Source organism: Stylophora pistillata, chromosome 4 (genome assembly GCF_964205215.1).
Source record: "Stylophora pistillata chromosome 4, jaStyPist1.2, whole genome shotgun sequence".
Classification (NCBI taxonomy): domain Eukaryota; kingdom Metazoa; phylum Cnidaria; class Anthozoa; order Scleractinia; family Pocilloporidae; genus Stylophora; species Stylophora pistillata.
Genome location: NC_142522.1, coordinates 25,888,457 through 25,897,959, shown reverse-complemented (window position 1 = coordinate 25,897,959; position 9,503 = coordinate 25,888,457). Strand labels below are relative to the sequence as shown.

Below are 9,503 nucleotides of genomic sequence, written 5' to 3'. Positions count from 1 at the left end.
GGACAATGAAAGAAACTGCGTGGCGAAGATGCAAGAGACTGTGACCGTATATATTGGATGAAGATTCCTTTTCCAAATACTCGCACTTAACTGAAGCAAACCTGTTTCTTTTCGCCATTTTATATAGAAAATTTTATAACAGACAAAAAGTTTCGAAAACAATTTATTAAGACGAGTTGAAGGTTAAGAGGAAGTTGAATATTCTGGTAGTCGAAGTAATTACTAAGCCGCGAGGAACTTTTTCATTATTTTTTTTCTTCAAAATTCTGTCAATTAGAGAGGGCTGTTCGCGGGTAGCACTGAAGTGCGTAGGTGGCACAGTTTTGGTTTAACTTGGACATTTGTATTCCTTTTTTTAGAAAAACTTCTCTTTGTAATGAGTCTAAAGAGTTTGAAAAGCCTTTAGGTAAACAAAGAAATTTCGTAACAATGATGCGTAAATTGAAAGGTAATAAAGACGCGGAAGGTTTATTGACTTGGCAGGTTTGACTCTGAAAATTTGAATTTCTCATGAATATTAGGGGATCAGTGTGTTTTGAAACTACATCAAAGGATACTTCCCCTAATCTCCATGACTTAGATCGAAATTAGGTACGTACTTAATATTGACTTTCAGCCAGTCGTTACTAGAGCGAGTTATGAAGCATTTCCACTCAATAAACAAGTCTTCACCTGCTACACTCTAAGTTCGTTCTGTCGAGAGTGATCATTGACAGGTTTAAACTAGTTGGGAGGTGCAGTGTTTTGAACTGTTTTACTGGTGCAGCCAAGTGGTCTGCGTGAAAATGAGCTCATCAGATTATTTCAAGGGTAGAGCGAGAACTTTCCCTACTATCCTTAGTATTTTGCTCGGAGTCAGATTAGCATCGATTTTTACTTGCGCTGGTGACTCATTCGGCTAGTAACAAGGAATTCAAAAACTGTGGATGTGATAAGTTATTTAGTCTGTCATGGCTTGAGAGAAATAACACTGCCTGTATATGGTGATTTTGAGGATTATCAGCTTCATATAATATATTGCAATTTTATTACAGATTTGGTGAAAGGTGAAAAAGATTTTAACCGTGTCAGTGTTATTTTACATGGTGATCGGGGGTGAGTTTGATTGTTTCGAACATATTTTCCTTTCTAAGAAGTCGAAAAAGCGCCTCATTTCACCTTAGTTTTTTGGTGGAAGAAAGACAAGATTTGCATATGTCATTGCAGAAAATAAACAAGCAGACTCTTACTCCAAAACACGGTCACTTACAATTTGTCTTTCGGTGGCATTTCAAACTAAACAGAGGTGAATCTTCACAATTGATCGTCGTTGGAAATGATTAATACTTTCTGTAAAATCTCTCAGTGTTTTTTAAGAGAAGATCGTCCCTATGGTCATTTAACTCGTGTGCGTTTGCCATACAAATACTGCTGTTCACTGAAAGGAGTGCATGCGCTTTAATTTCTCTCCTTTCCTCTCCAACTGACAGTTATCGGATTGTAACAGATACGTGTTAAAAAAAAATGTTTCAAAGTTTGCTTGGAAGCCCTTTAAGTTACCTTTACCACTACTTAAATAAAATGTTTCGGTCAAGCCTCTCTCTTTAATTTGAGTAGCCTCTGTTTTCTTTATCATGTACTCGCTAACAAATTCTTCAGTTTATGGCTAGTGAATTAACTAAGTCTATTCACCTCCACCTTGGTAATTAATTGTCAACCGTCATTCATTCTAGAAACCTTTCTATTTTATGAGTCTTAAGAGTCTAAATAGCCTTTGGGTAAACAAAGAAATTTCATAACAAGGATGCGTAAATTGAACGTAATTATCAAAGTCATGTAAATTTGATTGACTGAAAACTTAGTTTCTCAGTAGAAATCGCCTATGGAATAGGAGTGTTTTTAAGTTAATTAAGCGAATCGTCGAAATTAGCCACATATTAATATTTATTTTTATCCAGTGTGAAGTGGTTTTCAAACATTTCATCTCAATAATGTTGCACCTGCTGCACTGCAATTTCATCCTGTTTAGACTACTTGTGATAATTTAACAGTCTAATAAGTATAAAGTAGGTTGGAGCTGCAGTATTTTGAACTGTTTTACCTCCGCTATCAAGTGGTTTGCGCAAGAATGAACTCCACGGATCATGTCAAGAGGGGAGCGAGAACTTTCCCTGTTATCCTTGTTTTTTTGCTTGGAATCAGATTAGCATCAGTTATTGCTTACAATGGTGAGTTTAAAATTATTTTGATAGAAGTGAATTTCAAAACCGTGTAGTTGTAGGATGCGATGAGGTATTAATTATGGCGTGAGCTGAGAAATAACACTTCCTGTGTGTGATGACTTGAGGGATGATCTGCCTCACGTAAAACAACAATTACAGTTTTGATCAATTGGACAATATTTTAACCGGGTCAATGTTATTTTTTTTCGCTCATCAAGGATGAGTTTTATTGTTTCGAACTCATTTTCCTAAATTGAAATTCGCTTCTTTTCTCCTCGATTACCGAGATCACAGCTGCCAAGAGCATTTTACGAGAAACGATTCGGCTAAAAAAAGAAACATTTATAGAGTTTGCTGATGATAGTTAAACAAAACTTTTAAATCTCACTGCCTGTACGTACTTAACATAACTTGTTGACTGATAGTGATAGGGTTTCCTACTACACTCCAGAGATGAAGTGCGACAGTCTTTCTATCGAGGTTACCGAAGGCAGCTCGCAACTAGCTCACGAAAAATCTCAGTCATCAACATACCCTCATTTCGCTCAATGGCGTTGAAAGTCGATCGTTGAAATGCATTATTGTGTTCGCCATGTATCGACTTGTGGCTTTTTTTTCTATGCCTGACCTTTGCCATCCATGTCTTTTTTCACTTCGTCTTTCTTAAAATCTGTTTAGGAAAGTTCTAGCTAAGCGCTCGACAGGAAATTTGAACCAGGAATTCATTGATAATTCATCGAGGTGACGCAACGCATGTCTTCTCTTATTTGAGTAGCATCAAAATTGAAAGCCAGCAACTAGTTCGGATCATAAATACCAAAGAGGTGAAGTGCGGGCGTGTAGAAATCTGTACATAACTCAGTGGCATATGATCCAAAAATTCAAACTTCACTGGAAGCGGAAATTGCTTCTTGAATGAACAAATGGAAACTCTAGGCACGTGTTTGCGGGGCTTCATCAAAACAATAACCGTAGTCCGTCAATCTGTTAGTTGTTGTCATTAGTCATGGGGAAAGGAAGTTGAAACCTTCATTTACGTTGTCGCTTTCCAGTTGTGACTGATTCAATCTTAGAAAAGATTGAAATGGCGTCTTTGTATAAATTTGACCGAGAGAAGCCATTAATCGTCTCTGTTTTTGTCAATTTCTCCGGAATCGTGTTCACCTTTTTGTGCAGGCTGCACAGGTAGGGACATAACATGGAAGCAATGCTATATTAGCCATTTTGTTTATTAAGTAAAGTTTTCTTTCGCTTATTTCCACTCGTTGCCGAGAAATCCTTTGCGAGTGTTCATTTTCTCTTTAAAATCGGCTCGTGGTTTTTTTTGTTTGTTTACTCTAGGCTAAAAATTGAGAGTTATAATCCATGCCAATGGTGTATTTTAAACCTACAAATAATAGTTCCTGCAAATATTCATTGTTAATTGTTTGAGAGGAAAAAAAAAACGGCTGATACAGACGTTTCAAAAAACAATTTAAAAACCTTGGCTGTAAGTTTTCTTTTTCTTTTTCTTTTTCTTTTTTTTTCTAACCATTTTCACTGCATTACCGCAGTAGGGTAGGACTAGAACGGAACATATGCGAACCATGCGAGCAGTTTACTCAATAAATCCAACCCATCCCACCCCAGGGAAGGACATCCATCACAAAGTAATCTCGTGCGTGGGAAATTAACGTCTCCTACCCCAAACCCTGTAGGAGACGGTACCTCCATTTATTTATTTCTTTAATTTTGTTCTTTTTCTTTTCGGCATTTTTTGTTTTTTTTGCAGCTGACGAGTGTCGCATCATCCTGTTTGAGGAACCGATTGCAAATAGGGCAATTAAGGGGCATGTGATTAGGAGTAGTGAGGTCCTCAGTGAGGGGAGCTGTCGCACGATGTGTTATATGGAGCCTAACTGTGTCTCCATAAATGTGAAACCTTTAGACGGAGGAAAGTACAACTGTGAGTTGAATAACGCCACGGTTGATAAAAATGAACTAACCTTTCAAGAAGTGAATGCTTACTACCTGGCGATTGAGGTGAATGCTTCTCTTAAACTTAAAGTTATGTTTGGAATGAGAAGAATTCAAACTCGAACACTTGCTCAGCGCTTTATAATTTTAGACTAGCATTTTTATTTTTTACTTCTTCTCCCCACCTTGATCTGAATCTAGCCTCACACCTACACTTCTTGTTCGATGCTGTACATTAATAAGAGTTTTTGTTCTTTTGGGAGGAAACCCAACCTTATACATGTATAAGCCTGGCCATTAGCATTATTGTAATTCGACGTAGTTTATCATGCTTTCTTGTAAATATTCATTCTAGTGTGGTAAATATAAATAATTGAGAAAGATGTTCTCTCCTTTTTTTAATCAGTGCGTTGTTTTTGTTTCTTTTGAACAGAATCCCTGTAGTAGCAGCCCTTGTGTCAATAACGGAACTTGCCAAGTTGGTTTCACCAGCAAAGGGTTTCGATGTGTATGTGTTCCTGGATACGCTGGAGCAAATTGCAGTGGTACTGTAAAAATTTTGTTATTTTGAAAATCTAGTTGTCCCTGATCCGTGATCAATATATATTCTAAAAGCAGATGAAGATTTTGTTGATGGACACAAAAAGTCATCTGCCTATAAGTTCCCACGAAGAAAGTTGTTTTAACCTCCATAGGTACTTGAAATCAAACTGAAAATACTAAGCATGTCAAATAGAATCGGCTGGCGTTTGTCACTGACGCGTGACTATATATTTGCTTTATTAACCAAGCTTGAGGTCAAGATGGTTGGATACAAACCGAGTTCTTTTTCTTCTTTTTTTTTTGGACCGAGACGAAGTCGAGGCCATGAAAATGCAAAAAAAAGAACGAGACTAATATCGAGCCATCTTGACTGAACAAGCTCGGTTCATAAAAGATTTACTATATTGCAAAAAGATTTCGCTTTGTTGAGAGCCGGGAATGAAACCCGAATGTGTTTGTAGCACATCAAACTCACGAGAGTCGTTTCCGTTCTACTATTTTGACTATCTTCTGCCGCTTTTTGCGTTTCCATCGCCGAAATTGTCCAAGAATTACAAACGTAGTTCTGGTTGTATTTTTTTTCTAGCGCGGGATCAATGCGGGAAATTCTGGGCAGGGAAGATGGGCCCATATTTCCCGCTCGGGCAGCCAATGAGAACAAAGGATTCGCCTCATCTTGCCCACGGGCGCTGCAAGCGATGTAATAACGTGACTTATTCGTGATTTATCTGTGAGACAAAAGATAACACCTCTTTACAAATGCGAGATAGTTACTGAGACTAGGTTTACACTAGAGGAGAGTTTTCCGGATTCGTAAATGTTACCGGATTCATCAATTTTGGAGTATTCGGATTCGTAGGCGTTTACACTGAAAGGATATTCGGATTCCTGACCGTTTACACACAACGACAACTCCGGGAACATTCGAAATGGAATGGTTACCAAGCCCAGTGTTGTTTCGTCGTTCGATCGACAAAGTGAAAATGCCTCCCCCAAAAAAGGCTAGAGTAGATCCAGATGCCACTGAGGTAAATTTGAGTTGGACAGATGCCAAGTAGTCTACGTCGTCGGCGATCAAGTGTGGCTGACGTCAAACGTCTTTGCAATAATAATTTGCGTTTCTTCAGAAATACTGCGGTACACATGATAAAATTTATCGCCTGAACCTGCAACAAGCTTAGGCAACCGGAGACCGCCAGCAATGTTAGCACCAGATCCATTTTGGTTTCACCGCAAACTCAAAAGATTGCAGGTGGAAATAATATCCGGATTCGAGAAAAAAAGCGGTTACACGACAAAACTTTCCGGATTGAAAAGTTATCGGATTCAAAGTTCCCACATTAAATTCCGGATTTAAAATCTCCGGAGACACGACGAAACCGGGAAATTTTTATTTCGGATTCGTCCACTTTCGTGTAAACGGCAGAATGAATCCGGTACTAAAACGTTTCGGATTCATCACGAATCCGGAGCAATTTCCTCGAGTGTAAACCTAGTCTAAAGCGATCGCTCCGCCGTCCATGGAAAAAGAAACTTCTCACGCTAAGGAATAAAGGCTGATAGTTTCTAAAGAAACTGTTTGAGGCTGCGTTGGTGGGGGTAACGAAATAATTTGAATATATTAACAAAGTTGAAATGGTAAGTTAGCCACCGTTACGATTATAAAAGCTGACTTTTCGAGCGTTAGCATTTCGTCGGAGTGAATAGGGGAATTGTGGGTTGTGTGTGCTTTTAAAGGCAGAAAAAGGAGCTACGTCATTGGTGGGAACGTGGCAACGAGAAAAGCACGAATAAATTAGTGGAATGAAAAGCATTCGCTGATACCTGTGGGATTTAGACTGCCGGTGTGAAAGATGAGCTTTTGTTCAAGAGTTTTCCGGCTTTCCGTGCTACCTAAGTGTAAGGAAAGACCACAGATTGCCATGTGTTACTTAGAATGGTTAAATAAATCAAAATGTCCAGCGACTGGTTTCGAGGTGTCCCTGTCATTCCTTTCCACATCTCGAAGGTGTTCTCGGAATCGGTCACCTAGTCTTCTGCCTGTTTCGCCGATGTAAATCTTTTTGCAATAAGTGCAAGTTATGCAATAAATTACATTGGCGGAGGTGCACATGAAGTGATCAGTGATCTTAATGGATCGTTTGGGTCCCGATATTTTCTCAGTGTTGTAAATGAAAGGACACGTTTTGCATCGTGCACGAGCGCATTTAAAAGTGCCTGGTTGGTCATTAGTCTGAAAAGAACTTCTGACCAAAAAATTGCCTACGTTTTTGTCGCGTTTGAATGAAATGAGCCGAGGCTGCGAAAAGATAGTGCTTGTCTCCGGATCGTTTTGAACGAATTTAAAGTTTTTAAGAATGATGAATTTAACTGAGTGGTTGTAAGGGTGAAACGTGAGAGTGAATGGAATGCGGTCGGAATCTTCCTTTTGTGACGCTTGTAGTGCTGAATGTCAATCAATAAGTTGGGGGCGGTGGTAACCCGCTTGAACGACAGAATCAGGGTAACCACGTTTATCGAAAAACTGGCACATTGACTCTGATTTGGGGTGGAAATCAGAGTCATCACTACATAAACGACGAAGTCTTAGAAACTGAGAAAAAGGAATGGAATTCTGAACGTGAGATGGATGCGAAGACGAATACAACAATTATGCGAGTCTGTAGGTTGGTAATACACACTAGTACATCAACCGTAAGGTTTTCTTTCTTTTCACAGTATTACCAAGATCTTGCAGTGACTTAAAGAAGCTCGATCCGAAAGCGAAAAGCGGAATCTGTCAGATAGATCCTGATGGTGAAGGAAGATTGCTGCCTTTCCTCGTCACCTGTGACATGAGTGACAAAGACGGAGTTGGTGTGACTGTCATAAGTCACGACAGCGAAAACAGGACATTGGTGGACAATTACACACTCCCGGGATCCTACTCGCGAAATATATCCTACAAAGGAGCGAGCATATCTCAACTGGTGAGTCTCATCAACGTTTCCCAGTTTTGCGAGCAGTTCATTAAGTACGAGTGCCTTGGTTCTACATTGAAAGATGGCTTTTGGGTTTCGCGTGATTCTCTGAAAATGACCTACTGGAGCGGTGCAGCACCTGAAAGTAACAAGTGCGCATGCGGAATGAACAACACATGTGCCAAAATTCCAGACAACCACACGGCCTACTGTAACTGTCACGTGAATGACAATGTATGGCGTGAAGATAGTGGTGTCCTTACTAACAAGACACATCTGCCAGTTAAGCAGCTGAGGTTTGGAGACACAGATTTTGACCTCCCAAACAAATTTCACGAGAAGGGTTACCACACCTTGGGAAAGTTTAAGTGTTATGGAATCGCCTGATTGTATGAAATAACAGAATATTTAACGAATACTAACAGTCGGATCCAGTGGAAAACTTAATTAAGATAAAATTTGCGAGGCATTGTCAGTGATGCTTTTGAAAGGTTTATTTAACGACTCTTTTTTACTAATTTCGTGTGGCAAAACTTCACAACGATAATTTGATGATGAAAAAATAACATACCTTACCCTTTTCAGTTCTTTGTAATTTATTTATTTATCGGCAATATCTAACCAGGCTGGCCCAATTCGACCGCAAGCTGGTTTGAATGGTAGCCTGTATAGTCAATATAAATACGACAGATGTATCGCTTAACTGTCAAGAGATTGTTAACTTCGAGTGCCAATGTAAAAGTGTCAATGTAATTGCGATTAATTCTATTTAGACTAACTACGCTGCGATCTAACCTTTGATGCTTGTTATTTGTTAAGGGTAATAATTGACTTATTAACTCGTCTACGAGTGTAACTGAACATATCTTGATAATTTGTTAATAACCAGCTTCAAGTATGGTAGAAGTGCAGTGTTTTTTTTGTGCTTGCTCCACCTCACAACTAAAACTCAACTCAAGTTAGTGCTATTGAATATATTTCTTCCAGTATGTAAATACGCAGTACTGTTGGTTTTTCGAAAAATCTCTAGCAGTTGCTCATATTACAGTTTTTAGATCTAGTGCACTAGACTCTATTAGTACATTAACAACCGTAGATTAAAGTTAAAATTATTGCGGAGGACGACACGCAATTTGGCAACGTTTTAAAGAGTTCTTGACTACGCTAAAATGTTGCCTTGCTAGGCAGCTTGCCAGTACCTTTTACACTGACTGCAGTATTGATAATGTAATTGCTGACACTTGTAAAAGTTGAGTAAAATATTTACCAATCAAACTTTCAGCGTCGCTTGGAGGGGGGCGGGGGGTGCTATTACCTTCATTAAATGCCAAACTTTCATGACATGATAACTCACAAAGAAAACTATAGTTATCATTTCAGACAACTGACGCAGATCTTGAGAGCCACAGGGTAGCCAAGCCGTTATACCCATCACTGCAGGTTACTGTTCTAAATTAACTATGATATTGACCTTCGAGACAGCTTCTTAGGTTTGTATAGCTATAACATGGTGTCATTGTTTAAACTGACTGCAGCATTGATAATGTAATGACTGATATTTGTATTGAATGTGAGTAAAACCAATCAAACTCTGAGTTTCTCATTGAGTGGGGAGGGTTATCATGGCTTTTACCTTGATTAAATAGCAAACTCTCCGGACATGGTTACTCACAATGACTATATAATAGACCATTTGAGACAGTTGACTCAGTTCTTGGGAGCAACTGGGTAACCAAGCTTTGATACCCATTTCTGAAGGTTCTGAAGGTTATTATTCCCTATGATCCCTAAGAGTCACTAACATCTAATTTCTCCTCACATTATCACCGTTGAATCAAACAAT

General features: G+C 38.9%; 1 protein-coding gene across 1 annotated transcript; it reads left to right on the top strand.

Moving 5' to 3' along the window:
* Nucleotides 1-2,033: 2,033 nt before the first annotated feature.
* On the top strand, nucleotides 2,034-9,280 carry LOC148733046 (neurexin-4-like). Its single transcript, XM_088758749.1, has 4 exons — nucleotides 2,034-2,207; nucleotides 3,973-4,223; nucleotides 4,591-4,702; nucleotides 7,419-9,280. The coding sequence occupies exons 1-4, from the start codon at nucleotides 2,108-2,110 to the stop codon at nucleotides 8,045-8,047; spliced, it is 1,092 nt and encodes a 363-aa protein (XP_088614875.1). The 5' UTR covers nucleotides 2,034-2,107; the 3' UTR covers nucleotides 8,048-9,280.
* Nucleotides 9,281-9,503: the final 223 nt, after the last annotated feature.

Bases quoted from the DNA above. Each gene is read 5' to 3' on its own strand.
- LOC148733046 (XM_088758749.1), top strand. From the start codon at position 2,108: ATGAACTCCACGGATCATGTCAAGAGGGGAGCGAGAACTTTCCCTGTT. The intron at 2,208-3,972 runs GTGAGTTTAAAA...TTTTTTTTGCAG, and splicing joins ATCAGTTATTGCTTACAATG to CTGACGAGTGTCGCATCATC. The intron at 4,224-4,590 runs GTGAATGCTTCT...TCTTTTGAACAG, and splicing joins CTTACTACCTGGCGATTGAG to AATCCCTGTAGTAGCAGCCC.